Consider the following 11551-nt stretch of genomic DNA (forward strand, 5'->3'; position numbering starts at 1 on the left):
CTCAAGTCATCCTCATAGCACTTCCCTTACCAACTCCAAGTGACCCCACATTACTCGAATCCTGCCTTCTAGTAAATGGTCCAGCAACTCCCCATGGACACTTGTCTAACATGCTAGGGATCAGGGAGACGTGTGACTTATAAAATCACCCTGCTGTCGTGTTGGGACCTCTGGCATACATCCCATTGTCCCCTAATGTCTTGTACCCCAGAGGTTACTTGCTCTGGGGCTCCCTGTACACAAAATTGGGGCATGCAGCCCCTGTCAAAAATGAACAATTGTTATTGGCGATAACAGCACTGCCAGTGTACCTGTGTAGTCTGCCACTATAGAATAATCACTGCAATTGCAGCCCCTATTGGACCCCCTTTAAAAACGCACAATGTAACACAGTTATTTGGACTATCTGTGTCAACTAGAAATACAACTGTCCCATTTTGAATAAAACATACAGAATACAGAAATGGCATAGGAAATCTAAACTAAAGCATATATTGTGGGCAGTTCAACTCATCTCATAGCAGCTTCTTCACCACAGCTTGTCCACCTCTTAATAACTAATCTTCCATCACATACTACACGATTCCTCGTACAATATGTACACACAGATAATAGAAAGTCATTTTAAAAGCAACGTTTATCAGAGCAAACTACAAAAAATAACCCACAGATTGTTTTTACAAAAACATTCATAAACAGAGCTTCAGAGTTTGATTGAAGGTGCATTATTATACTCAATCTTGATTTTTATAGCATTACAATTAAAAAAGAAGCAAGCACCAACCATTACAAAAAGTTGGGGTTCCAGCTGGATACCTTGTTTTTTATAACCAGGTTAAACTTGAAATAGCTGCTGTCTGGTGAGTTCCTGTGCCTTCTTAACTGTTTGCTTTTTGAATGGATGCCTGATCATTTATATCATTGCAAGTGAGCACAGTAGGGCTAAAGGTGGAGTCAAGAGAGGTTGTCTCTTTGTGATTCCCTCAGATTGTCAGGAGGACTCTGTAACTACCAAATCCCTCTCCAGTGTAGCCTTGAAGTCTTTTCATATGATAGCCATACTTGACCCGTGATTCTGACAGATATGAAAACCAAATAAATGATCTCATCATCATTCCTTTCATCCTAACCCTCGGAGCACCAGGTTACTTCTCCTTATTTACTTATTTCAGATTGTAGACTTGGAGACTGAGAATAGAGATCTTGAGAGGCAGGTGGCCGAACAGAAGGAAATATGTAAAGTGATTGGGAAGAGAGAGGAAGATCGAAGAAAGCTAGAGGAAAGAAAACGGAATGTTGAAATTGAGGCCCTAAAACGATCAAATCAGCAAATTAAGGTTTTTTTCCCTTTTTCCACTTTTTTTGTAGGTACAGTAAATTCTCTGCCAGGGGTAATTTAGGTTTAACTATTTAGTGAGTAGTGGCCATTGTGGAATAGTTGAGGGCTTTGCTGAATTCCAGTTCCAGGAAACTTCATCGTTCCTCATCATCTCATATTCCATTTTTCACGTTTATTTCAGTGGTGGTGTTGCCACAAAAAATTCTGGTGGGGTAATATCTGAGTTTTTCTACAGTCATGTGAAAAACTATGTGCACATGAAATGTTATTTCTTTTTTAACATATGTGGACATATAAAGATTTGATCTTCATTTAAACAGTATTCTTAGATAAAGGTGATGTAACTGGAAAAAAATATTTAAATATTTTGCCATTAAAGTCTGGAAAAGTAAGTCCATCCTTGGCTCTAACAGTCGATACTGCCCCCTCAAGTAAGTGTTTCCTGTAACTGTCTACCATTCTCAGACACCGACTGTGGGCCTCCATGTGGATATCTTTTAGCTGTGTAATGTTTGAAAAGTGCCTCTTGTGTTAACAGCTTGTTTCAACTCCTCATACAGCGCAGGATTCGGAGCTGGGGTTTGAACCCTCCATTTCTTTTCTTTTTTTTCAGCCATTCCTTGTAGGATTTCCAGATATTTTTAGGGTCATTGCCCTGTTGAACTTCAGTCTTCTGACAAATTAGCTCACATTATCCACAAGCACCCTCTGGTACAACGAAGAATTCATGGTGGATTCTACGATGGTGAGCTGCCTAGGCCCTGATGCAGCAAAGTAGTCCCAAACCATAACATTTCCACCATCACGCTTTATAGTTCGTATCAAGTACCTCTTTTCAAACACTGCCTTTTGGTTTTTGGCAAAGAGGTTTTCTGCTGCTGTGTCCAGATAACTCTTATCTTTGCGTCATCTTTCCAGAGCACATTCTTCCAGAGGCCCTGGTCTATGCACAGGTGTTCATGGGCAAACTTTAGTCTTTCCCTGATGTTCTTTCTGGAAAGCAAAGTTTTCCTTCTGGCACACTTCTTATTTACATCTAACTTTTGCAGCCCCTTACTGATGGTAGACTCATGCACTTTGTCATCAACAGTGGCAAGAGCTACCTGCGGGTCCCATGATGAAATTCTGGAGTTTTTAGAGACTTGATCAACATCTTCCTTTCTATTGTCTGGCTGAACTTTGCTGGAGAAGGGTGGGGTGGCCTGGCCTGAACAAATTGGCAGTTGCTGTAAATATTCTCCATTTGTAGATGATCTTCTGGACAGTGAAACAATTGATTTCCAGTTGTTTGGAGATGTTTTTAAATCCCTTTCCAGACATTTAGGAATCTATATCTTTTTGTTTGAAGGCCTCAGTCAGCCCTTGGCACACACTTTAACAACAAAGAGCAAACCAAACTAAATGTGTGAGGTTTAAGTAAGATGGGTTCCTCTGAGATCCTCTCTAATGATGTTCTAATTATTTTCACCTGATCTGTTGTGCCTGATTCTAATTTTATTTAGGTATTTGAGGCAGTGATAAATGTAGGGGTTAACTTACATTTTCCACATACCAAATTTGCATTTATGTTTAAATTATACACAAGACTACAAAATTTAAATGTTGCATGATGTTTGTTACAAGATCAGATCTTGATATGTCCACATATGTTAAAACAAAATAAAATTTTCAAAGGGTTCACTTATTTTACACATGCAGGTTCATACACATCTGACATCATCATGAAAATGAAGCTATATTATTTTAAATGTTAACTGAGAGCTTCACAGTCACCCACTGCTCCAAAAAACCTGTTTGCTACGAACTGCCTAAGTGGAAATGGTAACATCTCAAGTTTAGAATCGCATGGCTTTAAGGTGAATAAGGATAAACCACAATAACACAAACAACACACACACTACATACACTGCACAACTTGAAATGCACACTACACGTCTGGTACCAAACAGAAAGGTGTTGCTAGTCAACGAGAGGCCATCAAACATTTGACAAAACTGTTTTCTGCCTAAAAAGCCATTCATTCTGCACCTCTTTGAAATGGGAGCATCATACTGCTGGCTTATTTTCCATGAAGTGTAAGGAGTACACATTGGCTTCCTTGGTAGAATTTTTTTTTTCAAATTAGATAGATAGATAGATAGATACTTTATTAATACTGTGGCTAACTGTAAGGGAGCAAATGGTTTTGGACTTTTCATACCTCGTCATGTAATGTTCCACTCACTCAAAATGGGCAAAGTGGTGTGACATCTACAAATACACACAATAGCACAAAAGGAGTTGCCTAAAAAGGGCAATCCTGTAACAGAGTCCCAAAACACAAAACAAATAGGGTGGTCAAAAAGGAGCTAAAAAATCCTGTAATCCAGTAACAATAAGCAAAACACAATCAAAACTCACCAACACCAAGAGCACACAATGTGCCACCATTAACTGCCTGTCTACTCAGCCCTTATAGGCCTGGGACAGTCCCTAGAGGGAAATGGACAGGCGGCCCCACCTCTTGTGGAACCACCCATAAAATATAACGAACCTGATAGCACCAATTCTCACACATAGAAACTAAATAATGCACAAAACTGACAAAAAATACACAATTATAAAAACAATAAACATAAACCGCAATATTAGCGCAAATGATACTAATTAAAGAATTAGAAATGAATGAAAAAGAATTTAAACATAAGCCAGGTAGAAACTGTGGCTCAAACATAACACCTCAATGGCGTGTGCTATATAGACACAACTGAGCAAAACATAAACTGTTTAAAAAAGAAAAAAGCACAATAACTAGAGACGGGCCTCGTTTTAATATGTGTGATGACCTTCAAGCCTCATCACTAAACTGACAACCTCACATTGCATACATGCACAGACGCTAAACTGCAAAATTCAATGAAGCAGGTATGATAGATTTGGAACCTTTTTTCTTTCTTTCTAGTTTTTATTTTTAGGTTATTAATTTGTGCACCTTTATTTTATTCTTTTGCAGGATAAACTGGAAAGTATCCTTGTCCAAAAGAGAATGATGTAACAAAGAAGTCTTGAAACACTTCACTCATTATACTTAATGCTGCGCTGGCAAATGAGCCAATCACATTATCATTAATCTCTTCATTCCCTGTACAAGATTTCATGTTTCCTACACCTGCACACACTGAGGAAGTGGAAAATGTGACCATCACCGTAGTGCTTGTCAAAAATGGACAAGTGTAAGAAATAAACTGACTAACAAATCAGACCACCACATACTCTCCCTTGTCAACATGAAGTCTGCCATCCCAAAATGCATCAAAATTTGGTTGTAGGGTTGTTACACCTTCGTGCAGTTATTCTCGATTTGTGGTACGATGTTTCTACTATTTTCAGAGACTAGTTCTGCCCTGTCATTAATCCTCCTCATCTCCTGATGGTGACAGGTATTTTCGTGTGACAACTAATGCTAAACTGTACAATATGGCCACAGTGTGTCCATAAGGATTTGGCTCTAATATCTCTGTTATTTCCTGCTCACAAACTGCAGAGCACCTCATAAAATATAGAAAAACTTGTTTTTGTATGCTTTTAGAAGTTTCTTTTTTATCGGTAAGGTATACTATGAAGGTCATTAACACTATAGCAACAAAATAATTTGTGCCAAATCTTCTTCCCTTCATCCATTTTATTGACTGCTTGCCCTGGCAAAGGTGGTTAAAAGGCAACAAGCCGAGCAGGGATGACCAGAATTCCCTTTCCCCTTTGACACTTTGCAGCACTTTCTATGGGACCTCCCAGAGATTCTGAGGCAATATAAACTTCTCGATGTGCCCTGTATCTGCCCTACAGATTGCTTTGCCTGCTATACCTTTACTTCTCTTGACAAAATATTTTTAACGTGTACTGCAGAGCAGATGTAAGATTTTTGTTTGAAATATTGTAAATAAAATTTGGCAAAAGATAGTAGAGGCATTCTATCACAAGTCAAGATCATTTCAATGATGGACAGCTCCATAGAACAATAGAATTTAAATTCAGCCCAAATTTAAATGTTCAGATAAACCTCAATTGACCTATGCTATCATTCTTCATGAAAAACACACTTCTCTAGAAAATATATTCACTTCCCACATCTGTTTCCATCAGCATCCCACTCATTAGAGACTGAATGCTAAGAAGTGCCACATTGGTATTGCAAGAAACAGGAAAATTGGAAGACTATGTAAGTCTTTTTCAATTTCAGTTTCAGTTATTGTTTGTTGTTATGTATTATGTTGCATGTGCTGCTTGTCCCACTGATGCACAGATATATAGCGAAAACTAAGTACAGATGGACAGAGCAGACAGAGCAATGACAATTAAAAATAACCATTTTGAATTAAGTCTAAAATTTGTAAAAGACATTGTAAGGAGAAGCTAGATTGCAAATTCTGTAGTTTTTTCTGAATGGTCCATTAATGGTGAGTTTGACAGCACTTTCAACATCATGCATATAGTGTGAAAAGTAGATCATAATAGTTTTATCTGTATGATAATTAAGAAATAATAGCATCATGGATAACTTTGTTTCTTTTTTTTTCCCCCAAACTCATTCCTACAACACCACCATTCCTTCTTGTTTTCATTTCAGCCTCTTTTATGATTAGGCCCATTCCCTCATGTCACTTGATGCCTAGTTTACTTGAATATGTTGTTATATGTTTGTTAATTAGCCGTTCTTTTTGGCCATCTAACCAAAACTGAGCCCCCTTAATGCAATTCAGAGAAAAAAGTGTCAACACAGCACTGAGAGATAGATAAAGAGCGCACTCCCTAGCACTAGGCTAATTTAAGTTATTAAATGCGTATATAAAAAATATGTAAGAGTATTCAATGGAAAAATACGTTGATGAGAAAATGAATTCTTAAAAGTGGTATTCAAATACAGGAGGCTGGAAGTCTTGCGAGGCCAGAGGTGATTCTTGAGTGAGAACACATAGTGTATAGCGGCAAAATGTGTTTCTAGACAGGCTTCACCCACAACAGTTTGTCCTAAAACCCTGCCCTTAATTTTCTCCTGCCCGTGCACTTTAAACGGTCGGGGTTTCAGTGCTCAATTTCACCATATATATTAGACAAATACGTAAAATAACTATGGAAAGACAGGGAGAAGTAGCTGCTAGTTCTTATAGCCCTACCACATGACAGAGACCGCATGCAGCACATCGTTCACGTTTATCCTTAGTACAGTAATGTCTTTGTATGTTAAAGTATGGTTTGCAGAATTTTTTTTTTCCCTTTGCTACAGGTTGTGTTAATTTTTAACATATGTAAAGTGTTCTCCGCATACCAAACTCTCTATATATTTAACTAGGTTTCTTTTTCAGGCTCTTTTCAGCCACAGATGGTTAATTTCTTGCAACTAAAGGCTTGCTACTGGTCAGGAGATGTTGACAAGAGCACCCTTGATCCTCTCTGATTTAACCATCGCCCGCTTTCATGAGACGTTGGATTGGTTTAAAAATGTCACATTCAGTGAACCATCCAATTGTTCTCACCTACATTAAGACAAATTCATTCACGGTTGTCTCCAGATCCATCTGGCCCTGTGGAACCAGGGGGGCCAGCAACTATTTCAGAAGTTAGGATAGGTGGATGAACAAAAAGCATAATATTTCCCAGAATTGATCAAAGAGTTAAAGACTTAACTAAGTTTCATTTAACAGAAAAAAGCGAGAAGTAGTCACAACTGAGGGGCATTTGACTCTCTTATATAATGATAGCAATCTTTATCTTTGCTTTGTATTTTTTATAATCCGTCTTATTTCTTTTTAGGCATTTATTTATTCTCGGCTCATTTGAAGAACATGGATTTAGTAAATGTGGTTGTCCTTTGAGATGAAACAAACAAAAAACAAGCAAAAACTCCTCTTAATATGAAGCATGGTGTATTATTCAAACTATTTAAGTGCTCACAAAACTGGTAAAGAAAAACTATGAAAAAAAACAAAAATGTTAAAATAGATATGAATGAACTGTGGACAAACTGTGATCATGCATCCACACAAAACTTTTGCTTCCTGCAAATAATAACCAAACAACTGATCAGTCACAAAGTGAAGAACAGAGGGATTGACTTAAAAGAAAACTCTAAACAACAAGGAGCAACTAACCAGCACTGCCCTCCTCAGTGTGAGGTATGTTGTGTGTTCTCCAGTGGTGTCGTAGTCATTGTGTTTCCTCCTGATGACCATCAAACCATCCAACAAATGACCAAGACAACTTGGTGTTAGTAGCCTTGGACTACCTGAGGGAAAGCACTGCACCTGGGTCTACCAAGCAGGTCATCTCCTATGATGCATCATCAACTTGGAGCAAGTGTGTCATGATGTCTCTGCATGGGTTGAAACCAGAAAACCCTCAAGTGCACATGGGTGCCATTCACTAGAGCAAAGGAGTCTGAGCAACCAAGTCTGCCCTCAGCAGTCTGCGACTTCCTCCTCTCAATTCACTCCCAAGTGATTTCCAAGTATGTAAGATTTGTTTATAGAGAGAAAAGATTTACACACTAGAGTTAAATGACTGGTGTCATTTATACTAGACAGTTGTTAGTGAAAAAGTTGGCAGCACTATTTTTATTTTTCTGTTTTGAAACATGACAGCAAAATCTAACGAAATATGGTGACAAACGTGTGTGGATGCTGAACGTTAATAAATTTATAATGGCATGACTCTGTGTGTGTCCTTCTGAAATGTTTTGTGCAGTACTCGTATTTATCTGAGATGTAATCCTGTTGTTAATCAATTTATGGGTTCAGGACTCAAAGCCAGCGTCCATTTGCTGTTGCACAGATCTGCACATCACTCCATGTCCGCGCTGGTTTTCATCAGACATCTCACAGAAATGCATGAAAGGTTTATTAGCAACTAGCAAAATACCCGCGCTTCGCAGCGGGGAAGTAGTGTGTTAAAGAGGTTATGAAAAAGTAAAGGAAACATTTTAAAAATAACGTAACATGATTGTCAATGTAATTGTGTTGTCATTGTTATGAGTGTTGCTGGCATATATATATACATATACACATATACACACACATATACACACATATACAGATATATTATATATACATATACACATATTTTTTATATATATATATATATATATATATATATATATATATATATATATATATATATACACATACATAAATACATACATATACACACATAGATGCACTTACAATAACATAGAAATCAATATAAACAACATGAACATCATTATCATATGAGAATATGAAGTAATATATAAGAAGCACATTTCATATAAATATAAATTATTAAACAGTAAAATCTTCTTCTATAATTTGCTACCGTGGCTTTTCGTTGGTCTGTCCAGGATTTTAAATCACCTGTAGCTTGCAAACCGTTTCACCTATTGACTTGAAATCTGGTACACATATAATACGTCACGTCTGCTATCCGCTTTATGGGTGATGATTGTATTACTGTTTTTATGTTTATTTTATTTTAGAATCAACTCCTATCTGCGCACACCAGGGCGTCCGTGGGCAGATGCGTATGGTGTATTCACTCCATGTTATCGTGCATTGCGCTGTCAGTGGTATTTTGATAAAAGATTTTGAACAACATATAAGAAGCGTATAAATTATTAAACAGTAAAACATTAACATTTAAGAAGTAAAGTTACATGAAGTACTACTGCAGTGCCTTCGGGTATACCTCATTTTTTGTTTGCCCATTACATGCTTAAATGTATAAATGTTTTGGTGCACCTACCCGAGAACACGCGACATATAACCGAGCGTGGGAGAAGCATGGATTTTAAACAGGCGTTGAGTTCATCTGTTGGTCTCCCTCGTGGAATAACTGGTAATGTTTGAGTAAAATGTACAGCGAGTAAAACGACATTACCTCCTATTTTTTTTTTTTTTTACGATCTCTGAGATCTTGCTTTTTTCGGTTCAAGGCTTCATAAGGTCTTTTATGTTGTATGGTGTACTTATCCCAAACCATCATCTTTGAATGTTGCAAGACTTTCGCCTTGTATGTAGATCGGGGTAATTACATTCATTGCATTCCTAGTCTGAATCACAATCTGATTGTATGGGTGGTTACCTGGCACTGTAGGGTTGCCACCCGTCCTTTAAAATACGGAATCGTGCCGGGTTTGAGAATGAAATTGCGCGTCCCGTTTTGAATCAATACTGGACGGGATTTATCCCGTATGTTTTGTATCATTTTTTTTTTAAAGCAGCGTCTCATGCAAATTATCCCACACGCATTTTATGAAGATGCCTCCTTTCCTACTTTGGATTGGGTAATACTTGATGTCATCGTTAGTTTGATTGGTGTTTTCAACTGTCCAGTGAGGAGGGCGTGTCTTTTAAGTACAGTCTGCAAAGTGTTGGCACTGAGATGTTGTGTCAGCGCCATAGTTGAAGCCCCTAACGTTGCGGTCAGCAAGTCGGCTAACATCCGCCATGTGCCGTCTTTCAGTTGCGAGAAGCAGATCATAGAATGGTTGAAACTGTTGCCCCTAACGTTGCGCCACGGCGTGTGGTTCGTTTATACCTCGTGTCTTGTCATTAAACTTTTATCTCGCGAATATGTTATTGCAATCCGCAGCGGGAGCGTTTCTATAAACTTAATTGAAAGCTACGTTTTACACCGTGCTTTGTTTCCCTTATGAACATGCTTGTATGCTTAACTCGCTCCGTTCTCAATTGTTTAATTAATTTTTTGCTCTTCGCTGTTTGCGGCTGTTCCTCCATTTCCCCCTACTTCGTTCTTTTATCTCGCGAATATGTTATTGCAATCCTTAACGGGAGCGTTTCAATAAACTGATTGAAAATAGTTTTGCATTTACCTTTTTAGTAAAAGGCGAGCTTTTAAGCCTGAGAAATCACCCCGTAAATGCACACGTTTAATTGGACATGTGTTAATATGTATGGTTACACAGTATTAAAAGACAGTGAACAACGTCAGTTACCTTTCTTCCCGCGTTTGATAAAAGGTGAGCTTTTAAGCCTGAGAAATCACCCCGTAAATGCACACGTTTAATTGCACATGTGTTAATAGGTATGCTTACACAGTATTAAAAGACAGTCAAAAATTAACGTCATTTACCTTCGTTCCCGCGTGTGACTCGTGCTGTAAATGTCTTCCTTGTTTTTAGTTCACGTGATTACGTAGGAGGCGTGATGACGCGATACGTGACTCCGCCTCCTCCATTACAGTGTATGGACAAAAAATATGTTCCAGTTATGACCATTACGCTTTGAATTTCGAAATGAAACCTGCCTAACTTTTGTAAGTAAGCTGTAAGGAATGAGCCTGCCAAATTTCAGCCTTCCACCTACATGGGAAGTTGGAGAATTAGTGATGAGTCAGTCAGTCAGTCAGTGAGTGAGTCAGTCAGTGAGGGCTTTGCCTTTTATTATTATAGATTCTAAAGTAGTGGGTCTTGCGAAAGACTTGTGCCCCATTCACGATCAGTTCCTAGATTTAGGCAGATATGAGAGTGTTAATTTAGGCTTTCATGTCATTTTATCAGCATCTCAGTATATTTACTAAATGAAATTTAAAACACGTAGCATATTGGTGTGCTGGTTACTGCTTCTGCCTCATAGCTCCATTTACCAAGATGTCATGATTTTAGGTTTTGCTCTATGGATAACTCTTTCTTGTGTTTATATTTTTGGTTTTGAATTTGTAAGGACAATTCTTGCCATTTTCTTGTTGACTTTCATGTTGTTTTTTCTCTAGGGGCTGTGGACATATTGTTGAGATTGCTGTGAATGTGTGATGTTATCGTTCCACCAGTACTTAACATGGGGGCGTGCTAACACTGACATCCAAGTTAATAGATAAATAATATAAAATGTTTTGGTGTGTTAGAATAGTGAAAGTATAAGACTTGGGTGGGTATCCAGGTTCTTGCATGTATTTTTGGACTTTTGATTTTTTTAGAGTTTGTTCTGGTGTTTGGAGTTTTTCCATTAATTTTTATCTTGGCCATTTTCTGACAAAATGGTAGTGAAAACCCAATACACAATAGCTGTATGGGAATAACAAAAATATATAAATGAGAAAATCACATATAAAAATTGTAAAATATGACTCTTCAATAGCCATTAACACTGAATTATTCCTTGAGGCAGTGGAAGTCTCTGCTCCAGGCACACAGCAGAAGGTCCTAAAAATTGCACAACCTTTTAGTATCTGTTGACTAGCATA

General features: G+C 37.9%; 1 protein-coding gene across 1 annotated transcript in view; it reads left to right on the top strand.

Annotated features, from left to right (window-relative positions):
* Window positions 1-2457, top strand: part of LOC114648136 (axonemal dynein light intermediate polypeptide 1-like) — a 30293-nt gene extending 27836 nt beyond the window's left edge. Inside the window, exons 7-8 of the mRNA XM_051923544.1 lie at window positions 1173-1337; window positions 2389-2457. Coding sequence (XP_051779504.1) covers window positions 1173-1337; window positions 2389-2457 — 234 coding nt within the window. The remainder of the gene's footprint in view (window positions 1-1172; window positions 1338-2388) is intronic.
* Window positions 2458-11551: the final 9094 nt, after the last annotated feature.

This window comes from Erpetoichthys calabaricus, chromosome 1 (assembly GCF_900747795.2).
Source record: "Erpetoichthys calabaricus chromosome 1, fErpCal1.3, whole genome shotgun sequence".
NCBI classification, from domain to species: domain Eukaryota; kingdom Metazoa; phylum Chordata; class Cladistia; order Polypteriformes; family Polypteridae; genus Erpetoichthys; species Erpetoichthys calabaricus.